The sequence below is a fragment of the Loxodonta africana genome, chromosome 1 (assembly GCF_030014295.1).
Source record: "Loxodonta africana isolate mLoxAfr1 chromosome 1, mLoxAfr1.hap2, whole genome shotgun sequence".
Classification (NCBI taxonomy): domain Eukaryota; kingdom Metazoa; phylum Chordata; class Mammalia; order Proboscidea; family Elephantidae; genus Loxodonta; species Loxodonta africana.
In genome coordinates this window covers 51,145,732-51,170,214 of record NC_087342.1, presented here as the reverse complement: position 1 = coordinate 51,170,214, position 24,483 = coordinate 51,145,732, and the positions used below count along the sequence as shown (strand labels likewise).

The 24,483-nt window shown below is 38.2% G+C and overlaps 1 protein-coding gene across 1 annotated transcript in view; it reads left to right on the top strand.

Annotated features, from left to right (window-relative positions):
- LOC104846629 (uncharacterized) overlaps nucleotides 1-24,483 on the top strand; it is a gene marked incomplete at its 5' end in the record, with an annotated part of 349,131 nt that overhangs the window by 158,748 nt on the left and 165,900 nt on the right. Inside the window, 1 exon segment of the mRNA XM_023557607.2 lies at nucleotides 9,196-9,330. Coding sequence (XP_023413375.2) covers nucleotides 9,196-9,330 — 135 coding nt within the window.

Here is a 24,483-nt window from a genome sequence, read left to right as displayed (position 1 = left end):
GTAAGATCTTCCATATGATTAAAAAAAAAAAAAAAAAAAATTTTTTTTTTTTTTTTATATTCGAGATTTAATACAAGGGAATAGGAATACTTGACTAAGTATGCCGCTTTGACAGCCAATAATGAGCTCTGTCAGATATCATTGACAGCTTTGTATTTTAAGATTTTTTATTTATCTTTGATTTTTGGAAGTTTGACTACGATATGCTAGGTGTTGTTTCCTTTGTATGTTTTATGCTTGGGATTTTTTGAGCTTCTTGGTTCTGTGGGTTTGATGACTTGCATAAGTTTTGGAAAATTCTTAACCATTATCTATTCAAATATTTTTTCTGCACTGTTCTCTTTTTATACTTTTAGTTCTCCAATTACATGTGTGTTACATTGTTCACTGTTGTTCCTAGGTGTTTCATGTGCTATGTGTGTGCATGTGTTTTATTTATTTTTTCTTTCTTTCTTTCCTTAGTGCTTAAGTTTGGATAATTTCTATTGATCTGCTTTGGAGTTCACCTATCCTTTTTTCTTCTATGTCTGATTTGTTGTTAAGTCCCTTCAATAAGTTCTTCATTTCAAGTGCTTTATGTTTCTGTCCTAGAATGTTAAAAAAGTTTCTCTGCTGAAAAATTCCATCTTTTCCACTAATTTCCCTGTCCTCACTACAGTGATTATTTTAAAGTCCTTGTTGATTCCAACATCTGGGTTATCTGTGAGTCAGTTTCATTAATTGATTTACTTTTGTCTGTATGGGTCATATTTTTCTGCTTCTATGTATGCCTCATATATTGTATTGCATGAGAGTCATTGCGTATAAATGAATTGCAGACAAAGGTGTAGAAAATATGTATTTTCCTCAAAAAAAGAAAAAAAAGCTGCCTCTGTCAGGCAGGCTTGTGAGGGGCTAATCTCTCTTATTGTGCTAAAATGGGTCTGGGTTGCAGCTTTAGTTTGTTTCAATTCATCACTTGTTTCAAAAGTTTTGAGGTGTGAAAGTTCCTTCCTTCCAGCTGAATTTGGGAACCAAGCACCATGTGACTGTGAGATCATGCTCTGCTCTCCAGCCCAGTCCTAAGATTTTTGTGCCCTTGAAGATCTCTCCTTGCCTTGCAGCTCCACCTCAATTGCCCACATGCAACTGGGCACTCTGTAAAGTCCTGTAGATGAAGATTGGTGAACAGTGAGGATTCGCTCAGTCCTGGGCCCTTATCTATTCCAATATACCACATTAGTCCATGATTATTAAAGGTTTAGATGGTTTCTTCTTTCCCCTGCAAAATCCCTCAGTCAGTAACGGGTCTGCCCCTTTACCCATTTCTCTTCACAGGGATTAAAGCTGCCTCTCGTCTTAGCTCATATGTGAAGGGCTTATCCCTCTCCATGAAGATTACTCCTTTGAAAGGAAGAGCTGAGTTGCACTGCATAATGTAAGGGTAAGACATTTGATGTTCCATATCACAGAGATTTGGTTTCCACTAAATTTCTTTGTGTACTAAAGCTATCTAATGAGTTCAAAGATATACATAACTTTGCAGTTTAACTGGTGTTTTATTTTTAACTTGTTATGGTAGGAGTGATGGTCCTTCATGTCCATCTCTATCACAACCAGAAGCAAACTCTGAAAGCCCTCTATTTTTGAAATCACATGATCAACATTTTCAGATTATAAAAGTAAAAATTAATCATTACAAAAAACTCAGAAAGTGAACAAAGAAAAACGAAGAATACCTGATGAAGTGTCCTTTTTGCAAGACTACCCTATTTGTTTCTTTATTGCTCCAATTTAAAAGTACTTGGTGTCCATATGAAAAGAATTTGCTCTGTCTTGCAATCCTTCATGCAACATTCAATCTTCAAAATTCTTGCTTGCTTCTTAGGTTACTTTTGTTCTCCACCCTCCTTGCCCATGCGCTCTCTGTGATATGGAACATCAAATTTATCACCCTTGTGTTATGCAGTTCAATTCAGCTCTTCCTTTCAAAGAAGTACTCTTCATAAGGGCCTTCTAATTACCAGGTCTCCCATGATGGCGTTGAGAGCTGGGGGAACCTGATATACTTATTTACCTTAATATATTGTATTCAGTAATAAAGCTACTGAAATATTATCATGGAAATGTCACATCATAGGTTAACTGTGAATATTCAGGTTTGTGGAAAAGATCCTCTGAGATGTACAATGAAACAGTGACCTTTTCTTGCTGAAGAGGGGAAGAGTGAGTGCCAAGCTACACATTACAAGGCAAAAGATCTCTCTTACAACATGTAGCAAGGGAAGGGCACTAAAAGAATAAAAACGATAAGACAACTCTTGTCAGAGACAGTAAATTTCCTCTTTACAATTTATGACTCTTATCTTCCATTACAATCAATATCGCTGACTTGGTTTGGTCTAGGTCATATCCTTATTTATTTGAAGGGCTGTCAGGGTGGTTGCCTGGGACTCCTCTATCTTGTAAGATAGATTGAGGGGAAGTTTGTTTTGTGAACGTGAGAACTGCTCGCACATCGACATTGCTACAGATGAGACAGGGGTCCATAGGGGTGATAGGTTTTCTACCCTGGAAATCTTCCTCATGCACAGAAGGAGGCTGGTGTTTTCATGTTTACAGATTTGTTTCAACCTTAAGTCTGCTCGTTTCCTCATTGTTAAAATAAACTATAAGCTAAGTCGTCTTAGAAGTAGGTGGGATAAAGCCTTATAAATTAATAATAATAGTAGTGTGCATTTCATATTTTTGAAGCATTTTTATATGTACTATCTAAGTTGGTTATTGAGTCAAGTCCATGAGGAAGATATTTGTATACCTGTTTTTAATGATAAAGAAACTCAAGTGAGTGGAAACTTCGATAAAATAAGCGAGGTGACATGTCTAAGATCACAACAAAATTCATGATAGAGTGGGGCCAGTATTGGTCAAATTCTTACTTCATGTATTTTGAAAGGTAGCACTGCATAAGACCAGTTTAGAATAAGAGGGTCATGAGTTTTCATTTTTATCTGCAGGAATAAAAATAGATGAAATTACTGGTAATAAACCCATTTCAGCTTTATTTCTAGATGATGGCCCAAAACAGGTTTCTGACTCCATTCTTCCTCCTCCTCCCCCTCCTTATTTAGCTTTTATTCTCTTATCACAAAGGTTACTCATAGCCAGCTAGCCAAATGAAAAGTACGGCTTGATTAAGGATCTCTTTTGTCAGTAATTTGTGCCTAATGTTTTTAGCTTTCCCATGGGCTGTTGTAGAAAATGGTAAATCTGGTTTAAATGAAATCTGATCCTGTTAATGGTTTAAGAGCAGCTGCCACAGGGTTATGGCATTTTTCAACAGATGCTTCTGTTTCATTTTAAACCTAAACAAAATCTTGAAATATTTACATAAATTATTTAAAATATACCCACGTACTTTTGGAGATATATATATGTATATATAGTTGTGAAACTCTTGGGCGAGTTCCTATATTTATCTATTTTTAATTATTCACAGAAATCCAAGCCTATATCTTTAAAAAAATATATTCAAGTCTTCCATTTTCATATATATACACACATATGTCTTATCTCTACATCTGGGGAATCTGGGGACTTGAACAATGACTTGTTCAATCGGATCGCTTCATCCATCTTCATCCCTAGTACTAGTTGGCATTGACAAGTTGCACGCACAGTGAAGTGCATTATAGTTGTTAACTGAAATAAACAGAGAAGTCACAAATTTAAATGAATCCCTATTTTTACTTGAAGATGTGGACCTTGTAGTAGTAATTCAAATTATCTTTACGCCTAGAGTTAGTTTCTCTGGAGTGTCATCATTTGTTCAACCACTTTTCTGAAAGCATGTATTTTGTGCACAGCACCTGTGCTGGGTACATGAATAATGCAATGGTGAATGAAAGACATATAAAACAATGACTATGACAAAAGAAAAAAATAGCTATACAATAGAGGTTCCAGCTCAAGCAAAAAGAATTGAAAGTATGGAAAACCACACTAGTTAACATTTTACAAGCTTGATTCCTAAAACTCATAAAATGAAGTGCAGAATCTTGTATTGCCAGGGTCAGTTTTGTATTTTTGTTGGGTTATGTCTTCCTGATGGTATAGTTGCTCACCCTCACCCATCTGTCAGTACTATACTGTGGAGACTTATGTACGGCTATGGTACTGGAAGCTATGCCACTGGTATTTCAATACTGGCAGGGTCACCCATGTGGACAAGTTTCAGCCGAGCTTCCAGACTAAGACAGACTACAAAGAAAAGCCTAGCAATCTGATCCTGAACATTAGCCTGTGAAAGCCTTAAGGATCAGAACAGAATATTGTCTGACTAGACTCAAACTTGCTTACAATTGTGAAAGTGGCACAGGACCAGGCAACGTTTTGTTCTGTTGTACATGGGTTCGTCATGAGTTGGAGCCAACCACATGACAACTAACGACAACAGCATGGTTGCTCAATTACTTGGGCTAGAAGGATTATTTATATAAATACGTTCAATGGGGAGTTTTTAAGGGCAAATATTAGGAGTAGAGGTCAAGTCTTTACTTAATTCTAAGCTGTCTGTAATCATCACTGAACATGGTATGTATCTTGAAATACAAGCCTGTCAGTTTTCCCTTGTTAATATCTTTTCTAAAAACTTCCTCCTAAGAAAGATGTGAAACCTGGCACAGCTTTCCTGTTTGAACTCTTTTTCCTTCGTGGGACCTGTGCTTGTTTTGACCAAGTTGTGGGCTGGGCAGCCTTCCCTTTGTGGGATAACAACTTTGATGTAGCAGAACGAAAATTCAAGTGTCCCCTTCTCCGAGGACAGTATGACCAGAAACTTTGCAACTTCAGGACAACTGAAGATTTGATTTGCCTGGACTTGCACCACTGGCTGTGCAATTTCTATTTTCACGTATGCGATACAATTTTGTAAGTCGAAAAGAGAACTGAAAACTTTTCAAAGCTGTTTCTTTCTAGCCTTTAGCCTTCTTTACTGTTATTGAAAATGTCAATAAGTGTCATAAAATTGTAAAAATGATTATATCTTAATGTTGGTTTCTGATAATGCAGATTAAATTCTTGGCTAGAAATAAGAAACAAAATTCTAGAATTAGCAGAAATTTTACAGATAATTCAATCCAGCCCTCTATTTTAAAAATGAGCCAGGTGTGCCCGCCAAGTCCCCAGATTTTACTTCTGTTGCTGCTGGGGAGCCTGTCTCCTTAGTCTCATCACCTTGGGCACAGGGCTAAGGTACGTTTCCTTGCCAAAAATACTTACTGTCTGTTGTGTCTTGGGTATTGTCTGCTGTAGGGATACCAGAGAGATAAGATGTAGTCTCTACTTCCATTGCTTGCTACCTGTTGAAGAGACACACATGTGTTCATACAAAAGCCAGCTAATGACCCGCATTGCCATGGGATGCAGGCGGCCTTCACAACAAACCTGTCTCCCTTTGCTAGGCTGCTTTGAAGCATGCTATCTTGTTTACCTCAAAATGTCTCTTTTTACCTTAAATGTCATACAAAAATAAAATGGCCACTTGGGCACACACCCTTTACTTGTATCTGATTGGCCTTCTGTCCATTGTCTAGCCTAGTCCTGTAGCAGACATGCCATTGCATAAATCCACTCTAGGCTCCAAAATTAAACAGCAGGTATCCAAAGAGAAAATGAAGGCCTACATTAAGTATAAAACGTTCCAATACATTTTTAGCCTATTTGTGTTCTGTAGGTCCAATTTGGAAACCCTGGTGGAGTAGTAGTTAAGAGGCTGGCAGTTCAAATCCACCAGGCACTCCTTGGAAACCCTGTGGGGCAGTTCTACTCTGTCCTATGGGGTTGCCATGAGTTGGAGTCGACTCGAGGGCAACAGGTTTTGGGTTTTTTTGTTTGTTTTTTATTTCCAGCTTTTTTCTTCCTGATCATATTTTTCGAGGCTGCCTATAATTTAAAATGTTATGGTATTTTATTCCTTATCTATGAGTTTAATTTTTTTTCCAAATCTCTCTACCCCTCTACCTGCCTATCTTTCTTTCTATCATCTACCTATTTACCTACCTACCTGATGGAGCTATTAAATATGGAAATTTCCAAGAAACTTATGTAGCTTTGGCCTAAAATTCAAAAGCTAGATATCTTTCTTATGTGAAAGTCTTCCTGTTTCCTAGATATTTTGAGTAAAGTTAGCTGGCATTTTTCTTTTAGCTAATTCCATGATAATGTTTTGCTGAAATACCCCATTGGAACAGTCTAGGTGTGCAATTAAGAAACAACTCTCAAGTGAATATGTGCCTTTGTATTCATTCTGGAAACAGTGCTGTCCTAAGCTAAATCTAACTGTCCATTAGAATCCCATGGGGAGCTTTAGAAATACTACTGCTTGGGCCCTATTCCCGGAGATTTCGATTCAATTGTTTTGGCGTAAGCATCAGAATTTTTTAAATGCTTCCAAGGATTAGAAACACTGATACAAATAAACTTGAAAAGGAAGACCATTATAAATGAATTCAAAGGCACTACAGAAAAACCACCCAAATTTTGGAGAAAAGTATTGAAAACCTATAACAAAGTTAACAAATTGGTAACTTTAATACTATACCAAGAGATCTGTAGTAAGAGGGAAACTACACTTTTATACATGTGTAAGGTCTCTGGTGGCACAAAGAGTTTGCACTTATCTGCTAACCTAAAGATTGGCAGTTTCATCCCACCAAATAGTGCTGTGGAAGAAAGGCCTGGCAATTTGCTTCCATAAAGACTACAGCCAAGAAAACCCTATGGAGCACATTTCTACTCTATAATACATGAGGTCACTGTGAGTCAGAATTGACTCAATAGCAATTTTTTTTTAAGGTATCTATAATTTTTCACTAACTAAAAGTCAGTGTTCTTATGACATGGAAAATAAGTACCAACTCTAATTCATAAAAGACTATGTACATAGTACTGGTATTAATCATGGAGCCCTGGTGGCACAGTGGATAAGAGTTTGGCTGTTAACCAAAAGGTCGGCAGTTTGAATTCACCAGCTGCTCCTGGGGCATAGAAACCCTATGGGGAAGTTCTATTCTGTCCTATAGGGTTGCTATGAGTCGGGTTTTTTTTTTTTTTTTGGTTTGGTATTAATCATAAAGGGAGTTTATGTTTGAGATAAAAACAAGAAGTGATGCTTAAAATTTACAAAATCAAGACAAGTGGCTATTTGATAAATAGTGTTAGAATCATGTGATTTCACCAAAACCTACTTGTATTTGATCATATTACTAAAATTTTTCTCTCATTTCCTATAAACAAACAAACAAAACTATGTGGAAAAAGTAGTAGTATTATCAGATTGATTTAGGGGGTAAGTGCTCAGCTGCTAACCGAAAGGTTGGTGGCTCAAACTCTCCAGCCGCTCCGTGGAAGGAAGACATGGCAGTTTGTTTCTGTAAAGATTACAGCTTTGGAAACCTTCGGGGGCAGTTCTCCTCTGTCTTCTAGGGTTGCTATGAGTTGGAATCAACTCCACAGCAACAGGTTTGGTTTTGGTTTTATCTGCAGTGCCCACCTGATCATTCTGCATTACGGATGGATGTAAATGTCTGTGAGCATTCTTATTGGATAGACAACAACAGGAATTTTCTCCCTCTGTATATGTCAAAGGGGGTGAGTGAGTCTCATTGCTGAGAATAGTGCCATTATGCCAGATGGGTGACTTTTTTCATAAGGATGAAAAAAGAAAAAAAGCCTCGTATCTTGAAACTCTATTCTGTTATATAAAATTCTAAGAAATGGGGACTTATTTATTGCAATGTGAGTTTTCTCAAATGCAAAAATTTCTCAACAAGTAAATTTAAATTTTGAGTACTTCTTTTGGAGATACTCAGAAAAAAAAGAAAAGAGAGAACTTGAAGTGAGAAGACAGAGCAATGATGGAACAGAAAGCGTTTTTTGCAATGCAGCCTGGGAAGAGAGTAAGGGAAATAAGTAAATCGAGGCAAGTCCTGGCAATTTCTGCCCCATGTCTGGTAACGGGTTGGAGACTGTCATAGGTCAAAGGGGGGCTGGCAGAGCCAGGATGTGTGCATCTGCCATGACCTCATGTGTTATACTATGATGCTATTACTGACAGAACTCAGGCTAATAGACCTGAGCATTATGGAGGAGGCTTGAGAACAGCTCTGATTCAGCAAAATGCCCCACACTCATAGCATGAGTGTAAGGATTTAAAAAAAGAACAAACCCAAACGCCCCTCAAACCTGTTGCTGTGGAGTTGATTCCGACTCAGAGCGACCATATACGACAGAGTAGAACTCCCCCGTAGAGTTTCCAGGGAGCGCCCGGTGGATCTGAACTGCCAACCTCTTAGTTAGCAGCCATAGCTTTTAACCACTATGCCACCAGGGTTTCCGTGTATAAGGATAAAAAAAAAAAAAAAAAAGGATACAAGAGGATAAAGTAAGGTGACCTATAGCTTTACTTTTTCCCAGGAAAATTTTCCTGTCAATTCCTCACTTTTCTGAATATTTCACTCCCTGGGTCGATTATTTCTCCCAAGTGCTTTATCAGTACTTTTAACCAGAGAAAAATTGAGAGAATTGTTTAGCGAACCCTCATATATTCACCTCTATTTCCTGTTGCCATCCAGTAGATTCCGACTCATAGCGACCCTACAGGACAGAGCAGAACTGCCCTGTAGGGTTTCCAAGGAGCGGCTGGTGGATTTAAACTGCCGACCTTTTGGTTAGCAGCCTGAAATCTTAACCCCCATGTTGGGTTCTACAATTTAGTCATTTTTTTTTTTAACTTAAAATATAGTAAATACTCGCATATAGTAAACACTGAATCTTTGTTAATTTCATTCCAATATAAATTTTAGACAGTGTTCTTTGGAAGAAGAAAATTATAAATTAAAACAAAAAAAAATGAGTAAGTATATATAGAACAAATGGCAACATCTGAAGCAAGTATACAAATCTTTTAATACAAAAAAGCTGCATTCTTTGTAGGGCAGCCAAACAAAAACAAATATGAGACTTGGGAAGCTGAATTCATAATTGACCTTTTGGATTTTGCAAATTGTATTGTTGGTGTAGAGAAAAATTAACTGTGTAATATTTTCAGAAGTTTAGATAGCAGAGTTCTCTCTTACCAGGTGATTAAACTTCCTTTATATTTGGATGATCAAAAAAAGCATGAAAGACACATTCAGCTTTCCTCTGAATTTCCAGTTTGTTTCATGGCTGAAGCCGAGAAAGCAGAATCAGACGTGGAAAATATAGCTGGCCTCGAAGAGAGAGAAGCAGAGGAAAATACTTGTGCGTCAATGGATGGCCACAGTGGATCCTTTGTACACTTTTCCCAGGGTTAGTTGACTTGTTTTTCACCTGTCTATTACTAATATTTTAAGTTGTGTTATTTCATGTAAAACCTGGTAACCAGTTGTCACCGAGTTGACTCCTACTTGTGCAGACCCCACATGCATCGGAGTAGAACTGTGCTCCATAGGGCTTTTTTTTTAAATTTTTATTAAGCTTCAAGTGAACATTTACCATTCCAATCAGTCTGTCACATGTAGGTTTACATACATCTTACTCCCTTCTCCCACTTGCTCTCCCCCTATTGAGTCAGCCCTTACAGTCTCTCGTTTTGTGCCAATTTTGCCATCTTCCCTCTCTCTCTATCTTCCCATCCCCCCTCCAGTCAAGAGTTGCCAACACACTCTCCAGTGTCCATCTGAGTTAATTAGCTCACTCTTCATCAGCATCTTTCTCCCCCCCACTGACCAGTCCTTTTCATGCCTGATGATTTGTCTTCGGGGATGGTTCCTGTCCTGTGCCATCAGAAGTTCTGGGGAGCATTGTCTCTGGGATTCCTCTAGTCGCAGTCATACCATTAGGTATGGTCTTTTCATGAGAATTTGGGGACTGTATCCCATTGGTCTCCTGCTCCCTCAGGAGTTGTCTGTTGTGCTCCCTGACAGGGCAGACATCGATTGTGGCTGGGCACCAACTAGTTCTTCTGGTCTCAGGATAATGTAGGTCTCTGGTTCATGTGGCCCTTTCTGTCTCTTGGGTTCTTAGTTGTCGTATGACCTTGGTGTTCTTCCTTTGCCTTTGCTCCAGGTGGGTTGAGACCAACTGATGTATCTTAGATGGCCGCTTGTTGGCATTTAGGACCCCAGGCGCCGCAATTCAAAGTGGGATGCAGAGTGTTTTCATAATAGAATTATTTTGCCCATTGACTTAGAAGTCCCCTCAAACCAAGTTCCCCAGACCCCAGCCCCTGCTCCGCTGACCTTTGAAGCTTTCATTTTATCCCGGAAACCTCTTTGCTTTTAATCCAGTCCAATTAGGCTGACCTTCCTTGTATTGAGTGTTGTCTTTCCCTTTACCCAAAGCAGTTCTTATCTACAGATTGATCAATAAAAAGCCCTCTCCCTCCCTCCCTCCCTCGCCCCTTTGTAACCACATAAGTATGTGTTCCTCTCTGTTTTTTCTATTTCTCAAGATCTTATAATAGTGGTCTTATACAATATTTGTCCTTTTGCAACTGACTCATTTCACTCAGCATAATGCCTTCCAGATTCCTCCATGTTATGAAATGTTTCAGAGATTCGTCACTGTTCTTTATCGATGCATAGTATTCCATTGTGTGAATATACCACAATTTATTTACCCATTCATCCGTTGATGGACACCTTGGTTGCTTCCAGCTTTTTGCTATTGTAAACAGAGCTGCAATAAACATGGGTGTGCATATATCTGTTTGTGTGAAGGCTCTTGTATCTCTAGGGTATATTCCGAGGAGTGGGACTTCTGGGTTGTATGGTAGTTCTATTTCTAACTGTTTAAGATAATGCCAGATGGATTTCCAAAGTGGTTGTACCATTTTACAATCCCACCAGCAGTGTATGAGAGTTCCAATCTCTCTGCAGCCTCTCCAACATTTATTATTTTGTGTTTTTTGGATTAATGCCAGTCTAGTTGGTGTGAGATGGAATCTCATCGTAGTTTTAATTTGCATTTCTCTAATGGCTAATGATCGAGAGCATTTTCTCATGTATCTGTTGGCTGCCTGAATATCTTCTTTAGTGAAATGTGTGTTCATATCCTTTGCCCACTTCTTGATTGGGTTGTTTGTCTTTTTGTGGTTGAGTTTTGACAGAATCATGTAGATTTTAGAGATCAGGCGCTGGTCTGAGATGTCATAGCTGAATATTCTTTCCCAGTCTGTAGGTGGTCTTTTTACTCTTTTGGTGAAGTCTTTAGATGAGCATAGGTGTTTGATTTTTAGGAGCTCCCAGTTATCTGGTTTCTCTTCATCATTTTTGGTAATGTTTTGTATTCTGTTTATGCCCTGTATTAGGGCTCCTAGGGTTGATCCTATTTTTTCTTCCATGATCTTTATCGTTTTAGTCTTTATGTTTAGGTCTTTGATCCACTTGGAGTTAGTTTTTGTGCATGGTGTGAGGTATGGGTCCAGTTTCATTCTTTTGCAAATGGATATCCAGGTATGCCAGCACCATTTGTTAAAAAGACTATTATTTCCCCAATTGACTGACACTGGTTCTTTGTCAAATATCAGCTGCTCATATGTGGATGGATTTATATCTGGGTTCTCAATTCTGTTCCATTGGTCTATGTGCCTGTTGTTGTACCAGTACCAGGCTGTTTTGCCTACTGTAGCTATATAATAGGTTCTGAAATCAGGTAGAGTGAGGCCTCCCACTTTCTTCTTCTTTTTCAGTAATGTTTTGCTTATCCGGGGGTTCTTTCCCTTCCATATGAAATTAGTGATTTGTTTCTCTATCCCCTTAAAGTATGACATTGGTATTTGGATTGGAAGTGCGTTATATGTATAAATGGCTTTTGGTAGAATAGACATTTTTACTATGTTAAGTCTTCCTATCCATGAGCAGGGTATGTTTTTCCACTTAAGTATGTCCTTTTGCATTTCTTGTAGCAGAGTTTTATAGTTTTCTTTGTATAGGTCTTTTACATCCTTGGTAAGATTTATTCCTAAGTATTTTATCTTCTTGGGGGCTACTGTGAATGGTATTGATTTGGTTATTTCCTCTTCGGTGTTCTTTTTGTTGATGTAGAGGAATCCAAGTGATTTTTGTATGTTTATTTTATATCCTGAGACTCTTCCAAACTCTTCTATTAGTTTCAGTAGTTTTCTGGAGGATTCCTTAGGGTTTTCCATGTATACGATCATGTCATCTGCAAATAGTGATAGCTTTACTTCCTCCTTACCGATCTGGATACCCTTTATTTCTTTGTCTAGCCTAATTGCCCTGGCTAGGACTTCAAGTACGATGTTGAATAAGAGCGGTGATAAAGGGCATCCTTGTCTGGTTCCCGTTCTCAAGGGAAATGCTTTCAGGTTCTCTCCATTTAGAGTGATATTGGCTGTTGCCCTTTACTATGTTGAGGAATTTTCCTTCAATTCCTATTTTGGTAAGAGTTTTTATCATAAATGGGTGTTGAACTTTGTCAAATGCCTTTTCTGCATCTATTGATATCCATAGGGCTTTTGATGGCTGTGATGTTCCATGACTAGATGGCCAGGCCTTTCTTCCCAGGGGCCTCTGGGTGGACTCAAACCTCCAACCTCTTGTTTAGCAGCCAAACACGTTAACTGTTTGCACCACCCAAGGACTTCGTATAAAACTGCTGAGAGGTATTCATTCTTTCTTTGCTAACGTATTACTTTCCAAACCATACCATTAAGGAGAATGCAATCATTAACAAGAATACTGCTTTTCATATCACATTGTCTACTACATAATTGAGTACAAAATGACTTCACTGAAACACAAATTTTTTACTTTGGCGTTATTGCTATAAAATGTATATATATATTTTTATAACTGATTTTGTTTTTTGTTCTAGATTTTAGTCTGTCTTGTGTGAGAATAGGAATGGTAACCAAGCAATGTCTCTGAAAGAGAAAATGTTCTGAGAAATAGTTTCTCAAAAAATATAGTCTATTCATTTTTTAGACTTTCTGTTTTCAGAGACTGGTTTAAATGAGCACTAAATAACCAAATAAAGTTCTTTGAAATAGTCAATGCACAAATGTTCCAACTTATAGAAGAGAGATATTAGAAATGATTGTCTGTTTGACAACACAATTCTTTTCTTTGCCAAAAGATTCACCACAAGTTTCTCCAATAGGGTGGAGTCTCTAATGGTGATAATAGTGTTAGTGGCAATAGCAGCGGATGGGGTAGTAATCGTTACAGTAACAGTGGCACTTAGATTGGTTTATTACCAGCATAGTACTATTACTAGAAGTATTGCAGTAATAATAGTGACACGCATTGCATGTTTTTAATGTGCCAGGCACTATAGTGAGCTCTTTATTTTTGAATTTATAAAATATTTCAAATATACTTTATAGAAAATAACACGCACCAGTAACTAGCATCCAGCTTCGTCAATGCTCATTATTTTGCCGTAATTGCTTCACATTTTTTCCTTTAAGAAATAATATTTTCCATGTAATTAAAGCCCTCTGTGAGCTGCTCCCTGACTCTATTGCCAGCCCTCAAAGATGTGAGACTTATTGTTTCATTTTTGTATATTTTTTCTACATATGTATGAAATCATAAGCAGTAATATCTTTTCTAGGTTTTTAAACTTTATGTAAGTATATCATACTTCTCTCACACACACACATCTGCCTTCTGATTTATTGATTTTATTGTTGTATAGAATTTCTTTGCATGAATAGAACACATTTTATTTATTGTTATTATTTACACTTCATAAATTTACATGGTAGTGACACATTGCCATCCCAAGTGGTCCTATCAATTTATTCTCTTAACAGCATGGAAGAGAGTTTCTCTGGCCCAAACTATCAACTTTGTTATTGCTCTAAGTTTTCATATGTCTATTAACAGATTTTGAATTTACACTCTCGTTTTTCTAATATGCATACTACCATTTGAACTTTTTTTAAATGAGATTTTCAAAGCATACATTAGTTTTCTACACTTTATTTAAGAAATTTTAGAATTTATCTGTGGAGCTGTTTGGGGTGTGTCTTAGGCACATACCCAGAACAATTTTATTTTTGTGCTAAGCAAGTGCACTATACGTATATTCCAACAGATGGGTTTACAATTTCTGTCATTAATGTTATTATTGCTGTATTTGTTCTGCTGATAACATCTTGCTTGCATTTTATATTTATTATCCTATTTCTTTGTTTTTTAAAAAAGTACTTTCTTTTCTGAAGTTCTGTTTAATTATCAATAATTTTCTCTATTTTGTTTCTCCTTTGCTGTTCAAAATCCATAGATGTTATTCTTGTAAATTATTTTACTTGTTTTCCTTAATTTTCTTATCTATATATTCATCTGCAAATTCTCTTTAAAAATCTAGGTTCTTCCAGTATTCCTGTTCTCTTCCGGAACGTAACAACAACTTTGCGTTTGCTCTAACTCCAGTGGACACCCCCTCTTCCCTCTGACATTACTGTTGGTGATGCTTTCAACCTGACTTTTTTTATTAAACACAAAATTTAAAGTTCTTTTTTTTTTTTTATCCTCGACAGAAAATTAATTTACTGACACATATGATCAATATCTGTGCTTCATAATATTTTTAATATTAGTATATCTTGGCTCTGGTTCCATTTTTCTTCTTGCCTAAGCAAATCTTTTGGTAATTCATTTAGAGTGTACCTCTGCGAGTGATACGCTCTCTTAGCCACTGTGTGCCTGGAAAATTCAGGTTTTTCTTTGTGTTTTAGAGATCATTTATGCGTGTATAAAATTCTAGGTTGATAATCATTTTCTCCACTGTCTTTTTTTGTCCTGGTAGCTGATACAAAGTGGAGCCACTGCAGTATTTTAAGAAGCAGAGAGACTTATGTCAACTTCTTTTTTCAGGGGATCTCTCTGGTAATTTTGAAGGGGATTTCTTTGAGAAGGGTGTGTCTTGAAACAGGTCATTTAGGAAAAGTTTAGTATACTCCAGAAAAAAGACGAGGGTCTGAATTAGGACAGCGATAGTAAAGCTGGAGAAGAGAGTGTACATTTTTTAAATATTAAATTTAAATATTAAAGAGATGCAATAGAATGATCAGGTCTTGTGGATGACCTGATAATGAGAGATGATTCCTAAGCGTTTTAGGTAGATGTGGACATCAGCCAGCAGACAATAGGAAATAAAAGGAGAGGGACATTGTTAGAGGAAAAACCGGGAGCTTGGTTTTGGACCTCCTGAGTTTGAGATTCCTATGGGTAGTGTAAACACTTGATGCACTCAGCTGCTAACTGGAAGGTTGGAGGTTTTGGTCCACCCAGAGGTGCATCAGAAGAAAGGCCTGCCTGTACACTTTCAAAAAAAAAATTAGCCACGGAAAATCATATGGAGCACAGTTCTACTCTGACACACATAGGTCATATGAGTCGGAATTTACTTGAAGGCAACTGGTATGTTATATCCAAGTAGAAATATTCAGAAGACAGTTGGGAAAAGAGATGGAGAGTCAGGAAGATGAATATGTCTATTAAAAAAAAAATGTCTATTAGAGAGGCATAAACATACACACCTTACCTGGAACCGCTAACTGATTGACCTCAACCAGGGAGAGGGTGCAGACTACTGACAGTGTTTGCTGAGGGCATGGCTCAGTGACATGGAAATATTTTAGGAGGAGGATGCTGGGTTCTTGACACAAAGCCTGCACTATTAGACCTCCTAGATAACTTCTGCCTTCTTGTCTTGTCTGCCCATTAGCTGAGCAACAAAGAGCTTCATACCCACTCTCAAGTAATGAATGCTTCTTAAATTGTGATTGGAGTTTGCCAAGTTGCTTGGAGATTATGCCTTGTAACCAAACCCAACCAAACCCACTGCCATCGAGTCGATTCTGACTCATAGCGACCCTGTAGGACAGTGTAGAACTGCCCCGTAGAGTTTCCAAGGAGCGCATGGTGGATTCAAACTGCCGACCTTTCGTTAGCAGCTGTAGCACTTAACCACTACGCCACCATGGTTTCCTAGGCCTTGTTGGGCCAAGCAAAGCTCTACTGATCACTGTGCAATTCCTAGAACCCAAGCTTCTCCAAGAGGCAGGTCTAGTACAAGCCGTGGACTTCCTTATCCACATCTGACCTGCTTTCCTGTAATTAAACTAACATCCTTAGCTAATGAGTTCTGAGATACCACCACCTTCCTACAACTAAATGTCATTTTATAGTGTCATGCATACCTTACATGCTGTATTAAAACTTTATACAAAGAATACATATATATCAAATTATAACAATGGGTTTTAAACAAATGTTTATGAAAATAAATTGGAAATGAGATATATAAGACTTATAAAATGTTCATGTTGAAGCTAGGTAATAAAAGCCAACACCATAAAACAACTTGGTTTAAGGAATATGGCTTCTCACACTTGAGGGCTGGAATTTGCTTGAGCTGTAGCCAGAAAATATAGGAGGGATATCAGCCTGCTTTGGGGAACAGCAGGTAGTACTAGTTGTCCTTGAAATGCACAAGTTTAAGCTGGCTGTAAGCATTGAATGTGAGACTTTAGTAGGTTTAAGTTTTAATTTTTCTGTTACAATGTAAGTTTATAGGCAGATAAGAAAGAGTGTGTGTTGTCAATAAGCTCAGTGTGGCAAAAGGAAGGTGGAAGGTGGGAGGCGTAGAATGAGGCCAATGCACTGGCGGTTTGAGAGTCTGCACTGAGTCTGGGGCTCTGACTCTGAGGCTCTGCATCTGCTCTGAGAGTGACCCACCATAAAAGGGCCCCAAGCAGAGACCAGCCAGTGCCAGATTCAGCCTCATTTCAAATTACATCATTGGGCAGATGTGTTGAGTATATTCATGAACACTGTGGCTAATTCATGCACTCGGCTGTCTCTGCAGGAAAATAACTTTAAATTTTTTTTTTTACTCTTTATTGCAGTGAAATAAATACAACAAAACATTTGCCATTTTAACCATTTTTATGCGAACAGTTTAATGACATTATTTACATTGCCCACGTTGTATAACCATCACCGCTATCCATTTCTAGATTTTTACTCAGCCTTAACATAAGCTGTGTACCTCTTAAGCAATGCCTCCCTGTTCCCCCTCTTCCTCCCTCCCAAAAAAACAAACCTGTTGCCATTGAATTGATTCTGACTCATAGAGACCCTGTAGGACAGAGTAAAACTGCCTCAGAGGGTTCTAAGGAGTAACTGGTGGATTTGAACTGCTGACCCCTTTGTCAGCAGCTGAGCCCCTGGTAACCATTAATAAACTTTTATCTTGCTGGATTTGCCTGTTCTAGATATTTCATAGACGTGGAATCATACAATATCTGTCCTTTCGTGACTGACTTATTTCTCTTGGCATAATGTTTTCAAGGTTCATCTATGTGGTGGCATGTCTTAGAACTTCATTTCTCTTTACGGCTGAATACTACCCCATTGTGGGTAACACTACATTCAGATCCTATGCCCTTTCTTTTATTGGTTGTTTGTCATTTTGTTTTTGAGTTGTAGGAGTTCTTTATATATTCTGGGTATTACTCCCTTAGGTATGCAGTTGTCAAATATTTTCTCCCAGTCTGTAGGTTGTCTCTTCGTTTTGTTCGTAAAGTCCTTTGGTGTGCAAAGTTTTTTTAATTTTGAGGGAATTCAGTTTATCTCCTTTGTCTGTCATTGCTCATGCTTTTGGTGTCATAGCTAAAAATCCATTACCGAAAGCTAGGTCCTGAAGCATTACTTCTATGTGGTGGTCTAAGAGATTTATGGTTTTAGTTCTTACATTTAGGCCTTTTATCCATGTTGAGTTAATTTTTGTATGTAGTATGAGTTATGGATACAATTTTATTCTTTTACATGGGAAGATCCAGTTGTTCCAGGAGCATTTGTTGAAGAAACTATTCTTTCCCCATTGGATGGACTTAGCAAACCCTTGTTGAAAATCAGTTAGCCATATATGTATGGGTTTATTTTTGTACTCTCAATTCTATTCCATTGGTCTATGTGTCTATTATTATACCAATGCCAGATGCTCTTGATTGCTGTAGTTTTATAGCATGTTTTGAAATTGAGAAGTGTAAGTCTTCCTACTTTGTTCTTTTTTCAAAATTGCTTTGGCTATTCAGTGCCCCTTGCGGTTCTATATAAATTTGATGATTGACCTTCCATTTCTACAAAGAAGGCCCTTGAACTTTTGATAGGGATTGCATTGAATCGGTGGATCAATTTCTGGAGTATAAAGTATTGACTTGTGTCTCCCCCAAAATATACGTCGATATTCTAACCCCTGTCCTGTAAATATGACCCTGTTTGGATATTTGGTTTTTCTTTTCTTGTATTAAAATATTCACGCCAGTTTAGGGTGGATCTTAAACTCGATCACTTCTGAATTTAAAAAGTCAGAATAGGCACAAAGACACAAGCACAGGGAGAAGACAAGATGTCACGTGAGGATCGTCTACAAGCCAAGGAATACCAAGGGACCAAGGAACGCCCGGGGCTACCAACAAGGAAAGGATTGACACAGCCGAGATCCTGATTTGGACTTTCAGCCTCCAGAACTGTGAGAAAACAAATCTCAGCTCTTTTAAGCCTCTCACTTTTGATATTTCTGATATGGCAGCACTAGCAAACTAAGATGGGTAACATTGACGTCTTTATTAAACCTTACGACCCATGAACACAAAATGTCCTACCATTTATTTGCGTCTTCTTCTATTTCTTTCAGGAATGTTATATAGTTTTCAGTACAAAGTCTTTCACCTCCCTGGTTAAATTTATTCATAGGAATTTTATTCTTTTAGATGCTATTGCAAATGGAATTGTTTCCTTAATTTACTTTTCATGTTGCTCGTTGCTAGTGTATAGAAACCCAGCTGAATTTTGTGTGTTGACCTTTGTCCTGCAACTTTGTTAAAATCCTTTATTAGCTCTAGTAGCTTTCTTGTGAATTCTTTGGAGATTTTCCTATGTAGAATCTTGTCATCTGCGAATATGGGTAGTTTTACTTCTTTTCCAATTTGAGTACTTTTTCTTGCCTAGTTTCTCTGGTTAGTACTTCCGTTACTACATGGAATAGCAGTGGTGAGCGCCAGCTTCCTTGTGTTGTTCCTGATCATAAGGGGACAGACCTCAGTCCTTCCCATTGAGTATGATGTTAGCTATGGGCTTTTCATAAATTCCCTTTATCATACTGAGGAATGTCCTGGTTTGTTGAGTGTTTTTATCATGAAAGTGTGTTGGGTTTTCCTAAATGTCGTTTTTGGATTGATTCACATCTTTAAGTTGAATCAGATTAGTCAGGCCTTCCCATGATGGGGTTTGGGGATGCTCTGGTTCTGTGAAAACAAATGATGTTAACATGATCATACAGTCTATACTCTGTGGGAACATAAGATGTAGAAGGGGAAGAAAAAGTCCAAACTTTTCCTGATAGTTGAAGATCATTTTCCTAAAATTAATAAGTAAAGAAATATAAAGGAAGTGATTATGATTTTGTTAGATCAAAAATGAAATGCGCAGTTGATTTTTTGTTTAAATATATCCACTATATGGGACATGTAAAATAGGCTCTTTTGTAATATAGATTTCTAAATTTTTTTTTTTTTTTGGTAATGTTTTAGGATTAAGCGCTGAGCTAAAAATTTAATTTTGGAATTTTTAACTTTTGGGAAATTGGGTTCTGACTTAACTGTCATGACATTTCAGTGTTATTGACTTTTAGCCTAGTTTTAGGATACTGAGCAGAAAATTAGAAGCAATTACTCTTAGGCAACTTTTTACCAGATCATTTTGCTTCCCATTTTTTCCTCAGGGTAATGTGGCTACATTTTTCATACCTACTGTACTGTGCTGTCAACTCGACAGCACTGGGTTGGGTTGTACTGTGCTGGAACCCTGGTGGTGCAGGGGTTAAGAGTCTGGCTGCTAACGAAAGGGTCAGCAGTTTGAATCCATCAGCTACTCCTTAGAAACCCTATGGGGCAGTTCTACTCTGTTCTATAGGGTCACTATGAGTCAGAATTGACTCGACGGCAATGGGTTTGGTTTGCACTGTGATGTGAGCTTAGCTTTGAGAATGCTGCCCCAGTCTCCTTTAGAAGAGGATAGGTGCCACTCCAGGAAACACGAGTACTTACACATTCAATATGAGAGCACTACAGCATGAGGGGAAGAATACTTTATGGCGTAGGAAAATGCTTTACGAAAAGCTAATTATCTTATTTCTGCTTTAAGCTCAGAGATGGATTCAAGCCTCATGTTCAAAGACTGCACAGGGACTTACTGTCTGCGTTCTGAACAGATTTATGAAAAAACAAAACATAAGAATCTCTTTGGAAACTTGTCTTGGCTACATTGCTTATATTTGTTTATTTTTCTTGGAGGCTTCGTAAAAGTATTATTAGTGGTTAATATCCCCCATGGGTTTGTTTTCTAATATATCAGGGCTATGATACAGTATGCTGTTTCTGCCACTGATATGTTGCTAAGAGATTCAATAATGGGTAAACAAACACAACATGTGGTAATTCATTTCAAATTAAAAGTTTATTAAACATTGGCTTGATGACTTTCTGGCTATTTACAATTAAAGGAACAAACCTTAGAGGGTAGGAGTGGCCACGTGGTGTGTTCATGTCTGCAACGTTTCTATCTGAAAAATGTGTTTATGATCTTCCACAAGCTGTCCCGCATTGATAGGCTTCATACGTAATCTATTGCATCAGCTCCAGTCCCCAAAGCAGAGGAAAGTGAATCGAATGTTTACTTACGAGCATGCGCCTGTGCACGTGCACACACACACACATGCCAAGAGGATTCTGAACTTAATCCATTGGTTGATGTTTAAGCGGTGACCTCATCCTTACATATAGGTGAATGCCTGCAGCCTGAAAACACTTACAACAGGCTGAAGGGAAGACTAGTGATATAATGTCTGGGGTTATCTGCATCTTTTAGACTGTTTCCTTTTTTAGGAACTCCAAAACCAACCAAACCCGTTGCCATCAAGTCAATTCCAACTCACAGCGACCCTATAGGACAGAGTAGAACTGCCCCACAGGGTTTCCAAGAAGCACCTGATGGATTCAGACTGCAGACCTTTTGGTTAGTAGCCAGACTCTTACCACTGTGTCACCAGGGTCTAGACTAGGGAAATATTTTTATCCTTGATAATTTCATTTTGTATGTGCTTACATTGGCCTATATATGTGTTGTGATGCAGAAACTGGTTCCGCAGAGTTTTATCGTGCAACCACCATGAACAAAGCACCCTGCTAAATGCTGCGGGATTATAAACCACAACAAAATGGAATTTCTGACCTCCAGGGGTTTACTTGAGCCCAAACCTACTCCACCACTGAGGGGTGTGTATGTATATATACCTACTGGGTGGTGGGAGGGTCTACTAGCAATCTGTTTACACAAAACATGGCTTTGGCTTAACTCATGAGCTGGAAACACAAAAGAACATTAGTATTGGAAAGCCATTTTTCAACACGTTGTTGCTGCATTATAATAATCGCTGAACATGGACTATCTTCTGAGAGAGAATTAAAAGTTAGAGAAGTGAGGCAGATGTAATTGGCTAAATAACAAAATTCAGATGTTGGATAAGAGGAGCAATTGTGGGAAATGTATGTTGTCTGTCAATGAGATTTGGGCTAGGTACACCCAATTATTTCAAGGTGGGATTCCCCTGGAGATGGGAAACTGCACCAAAACACTCCATAACCCATTAAAAAAAGAGAACTACTTTTATTGAACTTCTGTAAGACGCTGAAGTATACCACATGTTATAGTACCTACCATCCTTATAGGACAGATTAGAACTGCCCCATAGGGTTTCCAAGGAGTGGCTGGTGTGCTCAAACCGCCGACCTTTTAGTTAGTAGCCAAGCTCTTTATCATTGTATCACCAGGACTCTGTGAGACAATGATGTATATTATATACAACTACTACATACTATATTCTACAACTTTGTAATCCAAGATGTTATAGAAGCCACCGTGGGACAGGATAAGTGAGTAGAAATGAGTAGTTCATGAGTTCATGTGAGACATGCTGGTGAACTCCCAGAAATAACTGGGTGAGCCTTTGAGAAATGTGGAAGTTTGCCTAAATTTCCTTTTAGCGTTTATCATTGTTAGGTGCCATCAAGTCAGGTGCAACTCATAGTGACCTTATGTACAACAGAATGAAACATTGCCAGGTCTGGCACCATCCTCACAATCATTTCTGTGTTTGAGCCCATTGTGGCAGTCATGTGTCAATCCATCTCATTGTCTTCCTCTTTTTTGCCGACCTTCTGCTTTACCAAACATGATGTATTTCTCCAGTGACTGGTCCCTCCTGATGACATGTCCAAAGTATGTGAGACAAAGTCTCACCATCCTCACTTCTAAGGAGCATTCTGGCTGTACTTCTTCCAAGACAGATTTGTTTGTTCTTGTGGCAGTCCACAGTATATTCGATATTCTCTACAAATACCACAATTCAAATGCACCAATTCTTTTTGTTCTTCCTTTTTCATTGTCCAGCTTTCTCATCCATAGGAGGTGATTGAAAATACCATGACTTCAGTCAGGCACACCTTAGTCATCAAAGGTACATTTTTGTTTTTTCACACTTTAAAGATATCTTTTGCAACAGATTTGTTCAATGCAATATGTAGTATGATTTCTCAACTACTGCTTCCATGGTCATTGATTGTTGATCCAAGAAGAATGAAATCCTTGAAAACTTCAATTTCTTCACCATTTGTTTTGATGTTTTTTATTGGTCCAGTCGTAAGGATTTTCATTTTCTTTATGTCCAGGTGTAATCCCTGTATTCATATGATATAAGAAAAAAACCAAACCAAACCTGTTGCTGTCACGTCAAGTCAATTTGCACTCATAACAACCCTTTATGACAGAGTAGAACTGCCCCATAGGGTTTCCAAGGAGTGGCTGGTGGATTCGAACTGCTGACCTTTTGGTTAGCAGCCAAGCTCTTAACACTATGCTACCAGGGATCTCAATATGAGGAAGTATGTGCTAAATTCACATTTTTTTCCTGGGACTAGATAGGTAGTTTGGAGTTCAAAAGGCAAGTGTAGAGGGAACTTCTTTTGAGTAAAGGTAAGATATGAGAAAGTTAAGAATCAGAATAGTGCTACCCAAAGCAGTTTCTGCTCAGTGCAGCTTCTCATCAATAAAGACACACTGAGATGAGGAGGGAGTAAGAGCATTTATTGCAAGTATGCAGGCAGGGGGCAAGGAGGTGTACGTCTCAAATCAAACTCTCCAAACAAGCGAGGCAGAACCTTTTATACCGTCTCTTACAAGGAAGTACATACAAACATTATGGACTACATAAGTTACAGCACGCAGGCGCAGTAAGACAAATTGCATTTTTCTTTGGTATGTAGGCTAGCAAACTGGGTGTTACTGGCTTGAGCCGCACCCCGTGCTTTGAGGACAATGGACAGGAGGGGCAGGTTTCACATTGTCTGAGCAACTCCCAACTGAGCCATACCCATTACCATCACCATCACCTAAGATTTTGTTTGCTAATGTCCAAGAAGCTCCTGGCTTCCTTGGCTATCAATAACCTGTTGCCGTCTAGTCGATTCCAACTCACAGTGACCCTATAGGACAGAGTAGAACTGCCCCATAGGGCTTTTAAGGAGAACCTGGTGGATTCAAACTGCTGACCTTTTGGTTATCAGCCATAGCTCTTAACCACCATGCAACGAGGGTTTCCAGTAGAGCAAGGCATACTTGAAGAACTATAACAGACTCTTAGACTGTAGCATAATTATTGGGATGGATTTGGTCAAGGAGTACTTTAAGGAAAGGAATCCAGGTAAGGAGGCCATTGCATCAGCCCAGATCAGAGATAGTAAAGGCCTGAGTTAGAATAGTGGCAATGGGAATGGATTCAGGAGAATTTATTCAAGAAACATGCTAAAGTTGAATCAACAGGATTTGACAACTGAAGAGGTGTGTCATAAAGAACAACATGAAGATCATCTTCAAGTGTATTTCTATCTCAGGTATCCATGATATGGTTTTGCCTTTATCAGCAATAAAGGACTAAAAAGAGAATGTTTTAGATAAAAGTTGACCAGTTTGGTTTTGGTCAAACCGAGTTAAAAGTCCTGGGGAAATTAAGATGATGATGATTAGCTTGGAGTTGAAAAAATGGAATTTAAAACTCAGGAGGGACATATGAGAGCCATCTTGAAAGGAGTGGGGACTGAGGCCACAAGGAGAAATGGGTTTACCAAGGAAAAGAATGCCAAAAGACAAGAGAGGACCAAACCATAGAAAAATCTTAACTTAAGGAACAGATGAAATAAAAGGATAAGCTACAAAGGAGCACTTTGAAAAGATAAGATCCAAGAGGTGGGACAGCATGGAAACCAAGGAGTTTTTAAGAATGTCAAGAAGGGAGAGACTAGTCACATCCGTAAAATACCATGTAGCAGTACTTCTCTAACTTTAATGTGCATACAAAGCACTCAAG